At 41.9% G+C, this 15,715-nt stretch overlaps 1 protein-coding gene across 1 annotated transcript in view; it reads left to right on the plus strand.

Annotated features, from left to right (window-relative positions):
- The window catches only part of AQP9 (aquaporin 9), a 56,355-nt gene that overhangs the window by 28,223 nt on the left and 12,417 nt on the right, over positions 1–15,715 (plus strand). Inside the window, exons 3-5 of the mRNA XM_073618809.1 lie at positions 9,487–9,624; positions 10,283–10,401; positions 11,736–11,953. Coding sequence (XP_073474910.1) covers positions 9,487–9,624; positions 10,283–10,401; positions 11,736–11,953 — 475 coding nt within the window. The remainder of the gene's footprint in view (positions 1–9,486; positions 9,625–10,282; positions 10,402–11,735; positions 11,954–15,715) is intronic.

Here is a 15,715-nt window from a genome sequence, read left to right on the forward strand (position 1 = left end):
CTCCCGGATCCCGCCCCCCCCATGTGAATGGGTATCGGGTACATCGTACACCTACCCATTCACCAAAAAAGTATCAAAAAAAGTAAAAACCACAAGAGACAGTTTCTGACAAATTCTTTATTAAAAAAGAAAAAAGTGTCCCGCAATGTAAATCCATGTCAATCATGCCACCCGATGGACCCGAAAAGTCACATGACGTCAGAAGGGGCGGAGTCACCCGGTTACGTCACCAGGTGGCCCCGCCCTTACCTATATAAGAGCTGTCAAAGCGAAGAGACAGCAGTCAGCGGGAGGCCTCCCATGGAACTGGAGCGTTTTCAGTTTTGCTATTTTTCGGGTCCGTTGGGCGACGTGATTTACATGGATTTCTTTTTTAAAGGATTTGTCAAAAACTGTTTCTTGTGGTTTTTACTTTTTGACACTTTTTTGGTGAATGGGTAGGGCTACGATGTACGCGATATCCATTACATGGGGGGGCAGGATCTGGAGGCCTCCTTGTTAAAGGGGGTTTCCAGATTCCGATAAACCCCCTTGCCCGCAGACCCTGACAACCACCGGCCAGGGTTGTCGGGAAGAAGTCCTTGTCACCATCAACATGGCACCCCAAAGCACCCTTCCCATGTTGAGGGCAAGTGGCCTGGTATGGTTCAGGAGAGGGGGGCGCTCGCTCATCCCCTCCCTTTCCTGGCCTGCCAGGCTGCTTGTTCAGACAAGGGTCTGGTATGGATTTTGGGGGGACCCCACCCCATTTTTTTTTTAATCCATATCAGACCCAAAGGGCCTGGTATGGACTGGGGGGGGGGGCCCACACGTTTTGTTTTTTTCTTTTTTTTAATCTATATTGCCGGGATCTGGCAATACATTACAGCCACGAGCAAGTTTAAATTACATTTTTTCCTTTAGAAATGTCATTATTGCTGGGGCATGTTTCTATACATTGTACAGATGCGCCACTTTACAGGCAGACCAAGGGGACCCCCCAAGCATGATATTTAAAGGAATATTTCTTTTTTTATTATTTCACTTTAAGCATCATTAAAATCACTGCTCCTTTAAAAAAACAATCATTTTAAAAACTTTTTTTGCATTGATCAACTACTTCAATACAGGGCATTTTCACCCCCTTCCCCCTGCCAATTTTCAGCTTTCAGCGATGTAACATTTTGAATGACAATTGCACGGTCATGCAACACTGTACCCAATTTAAATTTATAATTTTTTTCCCCACAAATAGAGCTTTCTTTTTGGTGGTATTTGATCATCTCTGCGGTTTTTATTTTTTGTGCTATAAACAAAAAAAGAGCGACAATTTTAAAAAAAACTATATTTTTTACTTTTTGCTATATAATAAATATCCCAATTTTTAAAAAAAAAAAAATTTTTCCCTCAGTTTAGGCTGATATGTATTCTTCTACTTATTTTTGGGGAAAAAAACGCAATAAGCGTATATTGATTGGTTTGCGCAAACGTTATAGCGCCTACAAAATAGGGGATAGATTTATGGCATTTTTATTATAATTTTTTTTTTTTTTTTACTAGTAATGGCGGTGATCTGCGATTTTTATCGTGACTGTGACATTGCCAGATCGGACACTTTTGACTCTATTTTGGGACCAGTGACACTTTTACAGCGATCAGTGCTATAAAAAATTTACTGATTATTGTATAAATGTCACTGGCAGGGAAGGAGTTAACATGAGGGGGCGATCAAGGGGTTAAATGTATTACCTGGGGAATGATTCTAACTGTGGGGGGAGAGTACTGACTAGGGGAGGAGACCGATCCGTGTTCCTATATACTAGGAACACAAGATCTGTCTCCTCTCCCCTGACAGGACATGGATCTGTATGTTTACACACACAGATACACGTTCCTGTTCTGTCACCAGTAAACACGAGTGCCCGGTCGACATCACGGCGGCCGGGCATGCGCATCGGCTCCGAAGTGATGCAGCGGGTGCCCCTTATACTGCCGGGAAGCCCGCCCAGGATGGGAGATCCCACCTGCGGACGTTATATGACTATGAGTGGGTAGGGAAGTGGTTAATGTCTAGAGCAGTACCCGGGCCCCTGTACACTTTTTATGGCAATAACTTGCAAATAAGCCTTTAAAATGAGGACTTTTGATTTTTCATGTTCGTGTCCCATAGACTCTAATAGAGTTTGCATGTTCGAGCTGTTGTGGTGCGAACCAATCAGTCTGCTTTTGCTGTTAAATTGTCAAGCAAGTAGGCGTGGCATGGAGAGAGGACACCACTGTACTCCCTAAAGTGATTCTAAAGGAAACTTTTTAAAATAAAAAACATGCCATACTTACCTGCTCTGTGCAATGGTTTTACCCAGAATAGCCTGATCCTCCTCTTCTGGGGTTCCCCGCCGGTGGTCCTGGCTCCTCCTCCCACTGAATGCCCACATAGCAAGCCACTAGCTATGGGGGCACTTGTGCAAGCTTGCTCCCAAGATGCATTCTGCGTGTCCACACAGCGTGGCTCGGGCCCTGTCCCCTGCTCCCTTCTCACTTGCTGTGATTGACAGCAGCAGGAGCCAATCTCTCCCGCTGCTACCCCGATCTCCAATGAGGAGAAAGATAGTCAAATCAAGAGAGCTGCTGCTCTTGGACACTTCACTGGATCGTGATCGGGCTCAGGTAAGTATAAGGGGGTCTTGGTGAGGGAGGGGAGCTGCACACAGAAGTTTTTTTTTTTTTTTTTACCCTAATGCATATGCATTAAGGTAAAACACGTTCTACCTTGAGAACCACTTTAAGTGTAAGTGTCATCCATGTGGCTGTACTGTGTAATCCTCAGGACTGGAGGAAAGAAATGACCAGTCTGTGCATTCACTGCACATTAACCTACATTCACTTTCTACTGGTGCGTATACAAAGAACAACTTTATATACAATTGTATTGTTGATCAACTTACTGTTCAACAATACAACTGGTATCAGAAGATCGCAAATATTGTTCAAAGCGCCATAGATTCAACTATGATATTGATCTATCTACCTTCCTATGATCAAATTTTTCACCCAGACCAATCAGAATTTATTTGATTAAATTAACTGATTTTGCTAAAAAATTATCTATTATAGTATGTGACTTTTTTTATAAATCAGATTCAATTCTATTTTCCGATTCTATGACGAATCGTTTGGTCAGATTGTTATGTATAGTATATGTCCACCATAAGATGCAATGACAAACTAATGACTTAAGCCTGGTACACACTATGAGTTTTTTTTTCGTTCAACCCAGCAGGGTTATACGAAGTCAGTACAGCGATCTCCCCATGCTGAGCTGTTGTGTTCCGACAGGGGGATGCCCCTTTGGGAGATGCACCCCCCCGCCAGAACACTCTGATCAGTGTTCTCCATTGGCCGAGAACGCTGATTGGAAGTCGGTCAGCTGCTGGATTTCCAGCATGCTCACTCGACAGAAGCTGGCCAAACGGCTGGCCTCTGTCGGACAGGGTGTCGTACACACAGGCTGAACGTCGCCTGATTTCTTTTAAACTGGCCGATGTCTTCTGACATTTGGCCTGTGTGTACCCAGCTTTAGGCCTAAAGATGACTGAACCTGTCTGTTGTATTCAAGGTACATGGTGGATTAGGGTGATTCACAACTAGTGGTGTCTTTAATGATCAAGTTCATGTTCTATATATGCTCCCTCTTGCAGCATTAATCAGCTAATAAAAGGCATACAAGATGGCCTGCATATTTAATGATCTACTAGCCATTGGGATATTTTTTTGTTCCTATATATAATGTCCTAGATTGCTATTGTTTGTAGGTGCTCCTTGAAAAGCCAGCACAAAAAAGAAAAACAAATCAATAGACAATCAGCAATTGGGCACAGATTGCAAACGTGGAACCAAGCAAACACCAGAAGTTGGATTTTACAAGATCACTCTTATCTAGTAAACATATTTTAATAATTACACCTGGCAAGGCTATATTAAGCAGGAAGGGTGGGCTTTAAATTATCTCTGTTTATTTGCTGAAAGGAAAAATGACCTTAAAAGCAAGCAAACAAAAATGAGCTCATCAAGGTCGCTTCTACATAACAACTCTGGAGTTACAAAACCTCTAGAGCTGAAATGTGTGGTTTTACTAGCTATGTAAAATAAACATTGAAAATATACTCATATATTATTATTATTATTTATTTATTTCTTTTTACTGTTTTGGCTGTTATGTCATGTTAAAGTACTTTGAAATTTCTTTTTCTTTTAACATTCAATTTTGGAGTGAATGGACTTTCCCAAACAAAATTTGTTTATTTGGGAAAATGTTTCCATCCTACATCCTGATTTCACATCACTGCAGTCCAAAAATGAACGCTGATTTGTCTCCACTAATGATTAGAAAATTAAATTAACCATTTTTTTTTCTTTTACAAAAAAGAGTTTTTTTATTGAAATCATGAATATAATACAGTATTACAATTTGACATGGTTAAGTGCCTTACAAATCCAAAAGGGTAATTACATCAGAGAGTTATAAAGTCCAAAAAGACAAACCAACATCAGTATACCAAGGTGGTATAGATCATGTAACGGATCCCCGTCGCACTCTGCTTGAGTGCTTCCGTCAGTACACAGCTTCCTCCAATCTGGACCTTCCCATTTTACATCTGAATATTGTAACCGAGACCCAGACGAGACTAGCTCAGTTACACAGCTTTAACATGGACTGTTTATTTTGAGATCTCATACAAATATATACACCAGAATGGCAATATAAACTGTAACCAGAAACCTAATTAACATGAGATAATTAATGTATCATTTAGACAGCCTAGGTGACTCAGATGTATGACCTTTCAGGACGGACTTGCCGTCTTTTAACTCAGAAGACACAATTAACATTATCATAATTATAAACAAAGCAAACCTTCTCACAATAGCAGAAGCTCCAGTAGGAGTCAGACAGTCTCCTTCATTGTACAGAGGCCAATGTGATCAGCTCTTTCAATTAACATGTCGAGTTCAGAATCAAACCAAGCATAGGCTTTATACATATCCTGGGAGATATTGTGGATAAATATTACTGTTCCGTTTAAAGTAATCCAAGCCACGCTTTCTCAGTCACCCATTGCCCTTAATGCAGTGGTCATCAACCCTGTCCTTGGGGCCCACTAACAGGCCAGGTTTTATGTATTATCTTGGGGAGATGCAGACTAGAATACTGCAATCACTGAGCAGCAAATTATATCACCTGTGATGTATTTCAGTTATGTTGCAAACCTGTCCTGTTAGTGGGCCCTGAGGACTGTTGATAACCACTGCCCTAATGGACACAGGGTGACTTAGACATAGGAGGTGCATGGGGAGCTGAAACAAGGGTTTCCCAACCTCTCCAAGGGATTCTGGGTTCCACGGGCCCTCCTGTCACTGATCACAATAAAGCTTAATGGGTTATAACAAGCACAGAAAAGTCCCAGACTATTCCTAGTAGGCAGCGGGTGAGGGGAGGAGGAGGGGAAATGGACAGGGTTAGTCAAGAAGGGTTAGGAAAAGGGAGAAGGGGATGGGGGAAGGGGATGCAAGCCCAACACTCTACCTATAATCATCATACTTTCGAAGTAAGTGAGGTTGCAAACACACACCCCTACAGCATCATACAGAGGAGCGACACCTTATTGTTCTACCAGGGGCAGCCCCGATTTATGTAGGTTGAATGCACCTTCTTAAAAAGAAAAATTTAAACAGATTTTACTAGTGCATGGCCAGCTTTACACCATCCCACTGACTGAAACTACAAAAAGATCCGTTACTCTACAGTGAGCAAGAGAGAATTGGGCTGGGAAAAGGGGGCATTTGCACCCCTCCCAGGGCCAGTGCTAGTAAGATATGGTAGGTCATGTTCAGACACACTGATCAGACTTACAGTTATGGACACATGCAGATTACTACCTGCTCCCTGTTCGGACCTATGGCAGTCTTCCAGCACCAACGTGCATTGTAGCTCTAAGATGTCTTGTGACATAATGCTTAGAGCTGCAAAGTGAGCTGATGTTGAAAGCTCTGTGTCATAATAAATCATACCCTTTAAAAAAAAAAAAAAAAAAACCCTTCCATCATGCCCATAATCAGTGCAGCAACCTTACTTTGCATGCTACACTTTCTTTATCCCACACAAATCTTTTCCAACCAGGAAAGGGCTAGTTGATTGTGTTTGCCCCCCAACCCAAAGTTTCCCAACCTACTCCAAACAGTGGGCACCATAACGTTATTTTTTTGTAGGCCATGCACACTTCATTTGGACACTGTGGGCTTTATTTTCTAAAACTGGAGAGTGCAAAATTTTGTGCAGTTCTGCATAGAAACCAATCAGCTTCCAGGTTTTTTTGTCAATTAAACAAGCTGAAGTTAGAAGCAGATTGGCTACCACGCACAGCTGCATCAAATTTTGCACTCTTCAGTTTTAGTAAATAAACCCTCATACATAGCCAGGCTCAGTTCTCCAACTTTTACATATTCCAAACTTCCAAAGTTTTCCAAGTGTCTCATGAAGAAATCATCAAAAGAAGGGTGATGACAGCAGTTGGTCCGTCACTTATAAAAATGTGAAACAATATAATTTTACAGCATGTATCTAAAAGAGATGCATATTTGAGTTTTCACGATAAGTAATTAAGCCAGTTAGTTTTAGGGCCTTCAGAGCCTCTACTCTCTGTGTTAAGAAATAGGCTGCCCTATCACTCTTTCATGTTCTAATGTCTGTTTGCCAAGTACTAGTGCTGTCTAGATTGAGTATTATGCAGTCAGACCAGTCAGACAAAGAAGCCTTCAGGGAATGTTTTTTCTCAGTATACTTGGCTTGCTGTACCGTTGGCCTCATAAAAGTCACATGAACCGATGTTCTTATAGTTACCCCCTTGTCTTGCATAAATGATTGATTATTTATATTTGTAACTTTGCTAACAATACATGTTTTAATAGCAATAATACATTCTGTGCAAACTTTAAAATTAGCTATGTAGACTTGTTCCAACAAGTCTACATAGCTAATTTTAAAGTTTGCACAGAATGTATTATTGCTATTAAAACATGTATTGTTAGCAAAGTTACAAATAGTCTTCTGTTTCATAAGTCATGTGTACAAAACAAATTTACTCATTTTTTAGACTGGGTTCATACCAATTCGCATGACAGGAGATTGTGATCGGCTCTCTATGGAGGCGGTTCACATATCTCTGTTGGGGCTGTGGAGTGGCTGTACGTCTTTGGCTCTGTTTCAGGGCCAAATTAAGGCAAAAATTCGGCCCTGATTCGCCCCTGAGAACAGGGACACACCAGACCCCTGCTGTGATCCGTCGGAGGTGTGAACCAAGCCTGATGCCCCGTACACACGGTCGGACTTTGTTCGGACATTCCGACAACAAAATCCTAGGATTTTTTCCGACGGATGTTGGCTCAAACTTGTCTTGCATACACACGGTCACACAAAGTTGTCAGAAAATCCAATCGTTCTGAACGCGGTGATGTAAAACACGTACGTCGGGACTATAAATGGGGCAGTGGCAAATAGCTTTCATCTCTTTATTTATTCTGAGCATGCGTGGCACTTTGTCCGTCGGATTTGTGTACACACGATCGGAATTTCCGACAACGGATTTTGTTGTCGGAAAATTTTATATCCTGCTCTTAAACTTTGTGTGTCGGAAAATCCGATGGAAAATGTGTGATGGAGCCTACACACGGTTGGAATTTCTGACAACAAGGTCCTATCACACATTTTCCGTCGGAAAATCCGACCGTGTGTACGGGGCATTAGTGTTATAACTGACCTATATTGACTGCTTAGGGCTGCATGCTACTTCCATGAAAATATGGATGCAAGGCTAAAGGTGTGGTTCATTGCCTTGGAGCTAATATGTGGTTGGGGGTCAGAGAACAGCAACGTTCATGAAAACATTCACTGACTGACAAATTAATACTGTGGGATTATTCACTGAGAGGTTATTCAAAGATTATTCACTGTGAGGTTATTCACAATAACCCAAGGAGAAATTAATGTACGGTATTATACTAATTCACTTACCTCTGCGTTTGTTCAATGATGCACTGAAAAGGGCAATGCACAAAGTGCAAAACAAATACCTCTAGCAATCAAGTGCATGCCATTTTACAGTGGTCAGATTTAGGTAAAGTGGTTTTTGATTGGTTGCTTTAGGTTACTGAAAGTTACTCACACTTTTTATTGAAAAACAAGATCAAAGAACCTCTTTTTACAATCATTTTTTTTTAATACTCAGAATGAAAGAACCTCTTTATTGTTGATCTCCTTCTTAAAAACTGCCTGGCTGTGTCTGACTTTGATACTTCACGAAAAAAACGTGAAGACAAAACAATTATGCAGCAAGTGAAGTCAGCGTGAACTTCAAGTTTGCATAATTGTACCAGGTCAAAGATTAGAAAGTCAGAGGGTCAACATGAAAACTAGAAAACTTGCATTTAAGAAGCAGTTTAGCATCAGTATTGGAAACCCTTATAGCAGACCTGGGCAAATTGTGGCCCTAGTGCCACAGCCGGCCCTTCAATGCCTACACTGTCAAGAAGCTGGGAGACTTAGAGAGGCAAACAGACAAATGTCTATGTGGAGAGCTGCAAGAACTGGAAGGAGAGAGCCTGAGGAGCTAATCAGTACAGCAGGCAGACTATGTTCTGGTTGGACAGCGTTGCCTAGATGTCCCGATGCTCTCCCTTTGCTCTGCTACCTGGCCCCAGCATTGTTCCTGTGTTAGCGACTGCATGCTGCAAATGCCAGGAGCCATACACCTGTTCACTCCCAGTCAGAATCTGCAGAAATCCCTGCTGTACCAATCTCAGGCTTTCTCCTTCCAGTCACAGTGCTTTTCAGAGGGCATTTCGCAGGCAGTGAGCTGTGCCTCCTCACCGCCCGGTTTAACCCTATGATGCCAGACTACCACTCCGAAATTGTGTGCGGTTGCCGAACGGTCTATTGAACTCAGTGGGCAAAGAAATAAAAAGACCTTAGAATTTCGTGAAGTTACCAATAAATAGATGTTCTCAAAAACAGTATGAATTAACTGGCATCTTCCTTATTTCTGTACACAATGGTATGTTACATTTGATCACAAATTTATTTGTTACAAAATTATGATTGCTACTTACAGGTTAGATTTACTGCTTATTAAATTCCGAGGCTGCCACCAAACACCCGGAGGCAAGTGCCTAATTAATCTTCCAGTAATTCACTCAGCTACATTAGGAACAATCTACAGACCAATATCAGAACGCAATTGGCAACGGTTTACATCTGTGCAATTTGGTAACTAATTAGTACAGTATTCATTTTACCGCCTTGCAGCTGGAGGTAATACTGGTTATACAAGGTTTTGAGAATGGAACTATTAAGCCAAAAAGCAAATGTGTGTGTTTTTAAATATATAGAAATGGGTATATTAAACTTTTGTGTAATAATATAGAATTAATCTTTTTTTTTTTTTGTCATTTTAGGTGGGCACATTAATCCTGCAGTTTCATTTGCCATGTGTTTAACTGGAAGACTAGATTGGGTTAAGCTCCCTTTTTATGTGACTGCACAGTTTTTGGGTGCCATCACTGGATCTGCTTTAGTTTTTGGCGTTTATTATGGTAGGTATATTCTGTGTATGAAGCGTTGTAAACACTATTGTTAAATGTATATCCTTTGTGGGACCAAAATGTTACTGTGGTCATTGGATCAGGAAGTGAAGGGCAATCTTGTATATTCTCCCATTGATTTTCTGCTACTTGCTACACTCTGCTGCGGCTTTGGCTTCTACTGCCGGCCCTTTGGCCTTCTTTGTGTCCTTATACCTGGGTGCAACTAGTCCTATATCATGGTTATTTACGTCCTTAGGTGTTTGTTTAGTGTACAAAAAACAGATAGCATGTGGATAGATTTGTGGCAGTACCATCCCTGTCCTTAGGGATTTTAAAACATAATATATAGTTACATATATAGATGGTCAGGTTGAAAAAAGACACAAGTCCACCTGGTTCAACAAAAATATGTTGACATACAATCTATCATTATTTGCTGTTCTAGTTAGATTATGAAATGCAGCAATGACAATACCATAATAATGAAGTAAATGTATACATAGGTGGGTAAATATGTGTATGTATATCTGTAGCATCTGTGCCTGTTGGGTAGAGGGTGGAAGGTAATCAAGCCTATCAAAACATTTTATATTAGCTACAAATTAAAAATCATTAAAGATCTGGGGATGAAGAAAACTAATGGATATGGCCCTGCTTTTTTTTTCAGATGCATTAATCAAGTACACTGGTGGAGTTTTTACAGTAGATGGTCCAAATGCCACAGCTCATATTTTTGCAACCTATCCCGCTCCATATCTATCAACAATAAATGGACTTGCAGATCAAGTAAGACCGTTATAATATTGTGGTATATGTGAAGGTGCTCATAGATATTGCCTCCCAATTTTGGCAGGTCTCAATGAGAATTATAATGCTTGTGGGTGGAAGAACATCAAAAGGCCAAAATCATTAGATTCCATAAAAAAGGGATGTTTAGTGCAATTAAGGACTTCCTCTGACAGAAATGTAAAAACTATAAAAAAAAAATGAAAAAAGGGGGAACAACAGCATCACAGTCAAAAAAACTACAGCTGTCAATTTAAAAAAAGGAGGCAGGCACGGGAGAAAATAAACTAGTCATCATGATCAGCGGTCAGGTGCATTGCTTCATCCAATTAGGGCCCAATAAATGCACTGGGCTGTGTGCAGTGCAATGTGGGGCATTCGGCTGGCTAACATCCCACTGAACGCCCCGCAAACAGGCAAACTGGCGATGTTCAGGCCGAACTTTTGCTTGGCTCAAACTGTTCGCCCAACTCTATTTACAAACCATTTTACCCATTATAAAACTTTCTGCTTTTAGATGTTACCATAATATTCTTCATATCATATTCTTAGCTGAAATAAATAACACCCATTGACACAGACAGCAGGACTTGGCCCCACCCCCCTGGCTCCCGTGCCACTGGATTTGATTGACAGCAGCGGTAGCCAATGGCTCCTGCTGCTATAAATCTATCCAATAAAGACCCAAGACAGCAGCTGGAGCTGCAGTGCTCGTCCCCATCGCTGGAATGATCAGGTTCAGGTAAGTGAAAGGGGGGCTCTGGGGGGCTGCTGCACTACAGAAGGTTTTTCACCTTAATGCATAGAATGCATTAACTCACCTTAACTTAAAGTGGCACTCTACAGTATTCACTTTTGCTTGTCCCCCACCAGCTTCATAAAAGGTTATGTAGAGAGGTGAGGGTCAGAGTAGCTGGGTCAGCACGGGAAGTAATTAGACACTCTCAAAAGAGGAGAAGGCCATGACATGCAAGAACGGAGGGGGCTGTGCTAGGAAATTGACTCTCCTGGAGTAGTTACATTTTCCAGCAAGTGCAAATTCACATTGCAAATGAGTAACAAATTGTTTATCTAAAAGGAATACAGCACAAGTGAACATTTATATTTGATTTTTTCTGTGTTATTACCGGCATTTTTTAAAAAAACTTGATAACAGAGTGTCTTTTGTGAATTTTCTTCGTAAATACAAAAGACAAGCAGCTCTGAGTGAAGTCACAGCATAGTTGACTGGTGATGTGAGCTCTGGAACTTTGGGCACCTATCATTTAGTTTTTTTTTTAACTAGTTGGAAAGCATACTAACTGACATGTTTTGTATATTTTATTTTTGTACAGATACTGTCTACTGCACTTCTGCTCATAATGGTATTTGCCATATTTGACAAGAAAAATCTTGCAGCCCCCAAGGGCCTGGAGCCAGTAGCAGTCGGCCTTCTCATTCTGCTTCTAGGGCTATGTCTGGGAATGAATTGTGGCGGTGCTATGAACCCGGCTAGAGACTTAGGTCCACGCGTTTTTACAGCAGCGGCTGGCTGGGGTTATGAAGTTTTCACGTAAGTAATCTGAGAGGACTGAACCATACTTCCTACAGATGTGTGTATGCTTACCTAGAATATTGTATATAACATAAATGTTGCAAACAAATTCTGTATACTTTTTGCTGGTAATTTAGTGACAATTGTGAAGATTTGTAATCAGTACTAAGCTATAGGGTTCAGATGTGAAGTACAGAAAATACCCTTTTTAAATGTAGACTTTCCTTATGCATTATCAAGTTAATAATCCAAAAATAAAGAAAATATGTTATTTATGTGTAATCCATCCAGACAAAAGAACGGACAAAAAAAAACCTGCTATGACATTTAAAGATATTGTAAAAGCTTATTTATTGGGGCGTGGCTTGGTGCCGGAGCTGAATGGCCGCTTGGTTCCCGAGCTCCCGTCCACGGAGGGATTCACAATCAGCACAGCCGAGCCATCCAAGACCTATCATGGGGAAAACATCCAGGGAACCCTCCCCAGCCAGGTCCTGCTCTCCCAGAGGATCCAGTTCGCAAATCGGCCGTAATATTCCGGACATCTTCTGAACCCAGGCACGCGAGGCCCTTGCTTCTAATCGGGCCTACTCGAACGCCGCACGCTCCTCCAGCCTCAGCCGTTCGGGAAGAAATCACACACAACCCCAGCCCTCAGCAGCGGCAGCATGTGCCCCACAGCCCCTTTCTATGCAAGATCTGCGATCTGTGGCAGAAGACATTAAAGCCACACTCTCTGCAGCCATCACGGATCTCAGGAGAGATGTCCAGGTAATGACAGTGCGCCTAGATGATCTGGAGGAAACAGCAACCCTCCATGACACCACCACCATTCAACAATTACAGACCTCCTCTCATGCCCAATCTTCTCAGCTCAGGGATATCCAGAGGCATATGGAAGATTTGGACAACCGTGGCCGTCGCCACAACATACGGGTAAGAGGCATCCCTGAATCCGTTGAAAATGCGCAGATCACGAAAGCTACTATCGCCATATTTAATGATCTCTTGGGCAGACCTCCTGAAACACCCATTGAATTTGAACGCTTGCATAGAGCCTTGAGGCCCAGAGGCAGAGAATCTGACCCTCCTAGAGATGTGATATGCTGTCTCATAAACTTTAAACTGAAGGAGGAAATTCTTCATAGGGCTAGAGATCGCCACTCCTTACTCTACCAAGAAGCCGATATAAAGTTGTTCCAAGACCTCTCGCCCATCACCCTTCAAAATAGGAGAGACTTACGCCCTCTTCTTGATCTCCTGCGCACCAAAGGAATTCAATACCGGTGGAAATTTCCCTTCTGCCTCTCTGCTTCATTCCAAGGTCGCACTGCAAACCTACGCCTACCAGAGGATCTTCCCGCTTTCTGTGAAGCACTGAATCTTCCACGCATCGACATCCTGGATTGGTACACCACCCTTCGTCCGCCACGCATGAGAAGGTCAGCCTCCACTGATGCTATCCCAGTCCGTGATGACTTCCATATAAGACGCCGCAGACACACCCCGCCGAGGGAAACTACCAGGTCAGACACCCGGAATGCCCCACTCAACAGCCCAATGGCCTCCCCGGCCCACAGAAGAGCCCGCCATGACAGATCCAACTGAACAATCTCAACCCTACTATCCTGTACTTCTTAACACTGAATACGCCTTATCAAGACAGGAACCTGTCTGCAACACCCACCAATGGCACCCAAGAGGACAAGCGTTTGCCGAAGATGGCTTCTTTAAAGATAACTTTTCTTTTCTCCTCCCAGTAACAATTATCCCTAGTTGCTCCTGATCACCCACCGCGAAAATTGGTCTCAGAACAAGTGGAAACACCCCCAGCTAAACTGTGAGTCGGACTTTCCCCTTGGGAGACCCCTGTGCAATGTCTGATCCTTCTAGAAGATCGGGCGGTCTCCAACGTAAAAGACGTTTTCTTAGGGGCAATCCTATATGCTCCATTACTTTGTCTATTTCCCCGTACCAAGAGACCAATCGACTCCTTTAGATATACACTTGCAGCTTTAAGGATGAGGCTCTCACTTGAATTACCATCCATCACCTCTCCCTATGCCCTTCCCTCACCTTTCTATGCCCTTCCCTATACACCTTCCCCTCCCCAACCCCCCCGTCCCTCTCTACCCTACCCCACCCTCCCCCCAATCCTACTTACCCAAGCAGGTATGCTGCATGTGAACATCCTTGTCCGTTCTGCTCGCAGTAGTATCCGGTTCCGAAGCTTGATATGTACTATGAATGTATTTTCAGATACTCTACATGGGTGACTTACAGGGGGTGACGTTACACAGATGCCAGCCTCCTTTCCATGACAGGCAACGGATTTAATCCACATTGCTATCCTTTACCTCTCCTATAATTAGGAGAATCTAACTCTTCAACCTCTCTTCAAAAGTTTTAGACACTCCAATTAACCTCCAAAATGTGGCATCTGTGGGAGCCTCACCCCTCCTCCTAGCACATTACGTTGGAAAGATGTTATTTGATTGTTTAAAAGTTACAATATGTTAGAAAGACCCTTCTCTCTTGTTCGGCGGTATCCTCGAATCCTAGGTGTCCAATCGATTTGAATATTCCCAAAACTAATCACACCTATTATGAACACCTAACACCATCTCAAAGAGGTAATGGGCTGTCTCACCTTATAACCTCTAAGATTTTAGGCACATATTGAGGTTAGAGATGTTCCCTTCCCAACCCAACTTAGAGAGTGATATGCAAAACTTCCGACCATAAACTGATTACTGCCCGAGCACACACACAAGCAAGAAGGGTTACTTTCCGATACATATTCAATGGTAGTGTTGAATATTTCGGAAGAATATTATTAACAATGTTGGTATGTATAACTATTAGACTCCCCTCCCATCTCCATTTCCTTGGTGATACAACAGGGCTTACTTTCAAGTTAAGAGGACCTCACGTTAAGGTTCTGGTTCCTATACCAATTTACTTTGTTTTACAATATAGAGCTATTATTGTTTATTCAATGTTGATTCAATATATCTGCTAAATGACCTGACTGGAATGTCTCCTATTTGGCTCCCATGAGTTTAGACCCAAGGTTATTAAGTCTAGCTCTTAAAACAACGTTGGCTCCCTCATGTACTCATAGGCACGAATAAAAAAGAAATAACCGCACTAGATTGTTAATGAAACACATGAAGTAATCTCGAAAGCTTCCGTTAGAAAGTACATATATGTATGCAAAACATTAAAAAATAAAAATTGAAATATAGAAAAATGTATGGGTCTATATATGTATCTATGAATCAAACATGAGTGTCCATATATAATATCTGTGAATCAAAAATAAGTGTCCATATATAATAGATAAAAATCAAATGTAAAGTAATGATCTGAAATCAGTCTAAAAAATACCCTTGGGTAAAACCCAACCAGAGTCAATGGTGAAAATATGAGTGACACCACATACAGTATCCGCAAACACACAATTATTGCGCTTACCACAAGGCAAGCGAACAACAGCCTGTATCTCGTCTTGGTATAGAGAATCCAGATGGTACACTTAAACTGCATACACCATGGCTGAAAGGATGTAATGAGGACACCAGACTCCCATCCCATAGACATGTAAATAAAAAGAAACTGGCCATAGTGTAATACTGGCAAACTGGTTAGAGTAGAAGAAGGTAGAAAACTTACACAAGTGCATAAGGATACAGCAAAAGAAAAACCCTTGAGTGAACGCAATCAAACTCGACAGTGAAGATGAGAGAGACACCACACTCCGTGATCCACCACCATGCA

The sequence above is a fragment of the Aquarana catesbeiana genome, linkage group LG03 (assembly GCF_042186555.1).
Source record: "Aquarana catesbeiana isolate 2022-GZ linkage group LG03, ASM4218655v1, whole genome shotgun sequence".
Classification (NCBI taxonomy): Eukaryota; Metazoa; Chordata; class Amphibia; order Anura; family Ranidae; genus Aquarana; species Aquarana catesbeiana.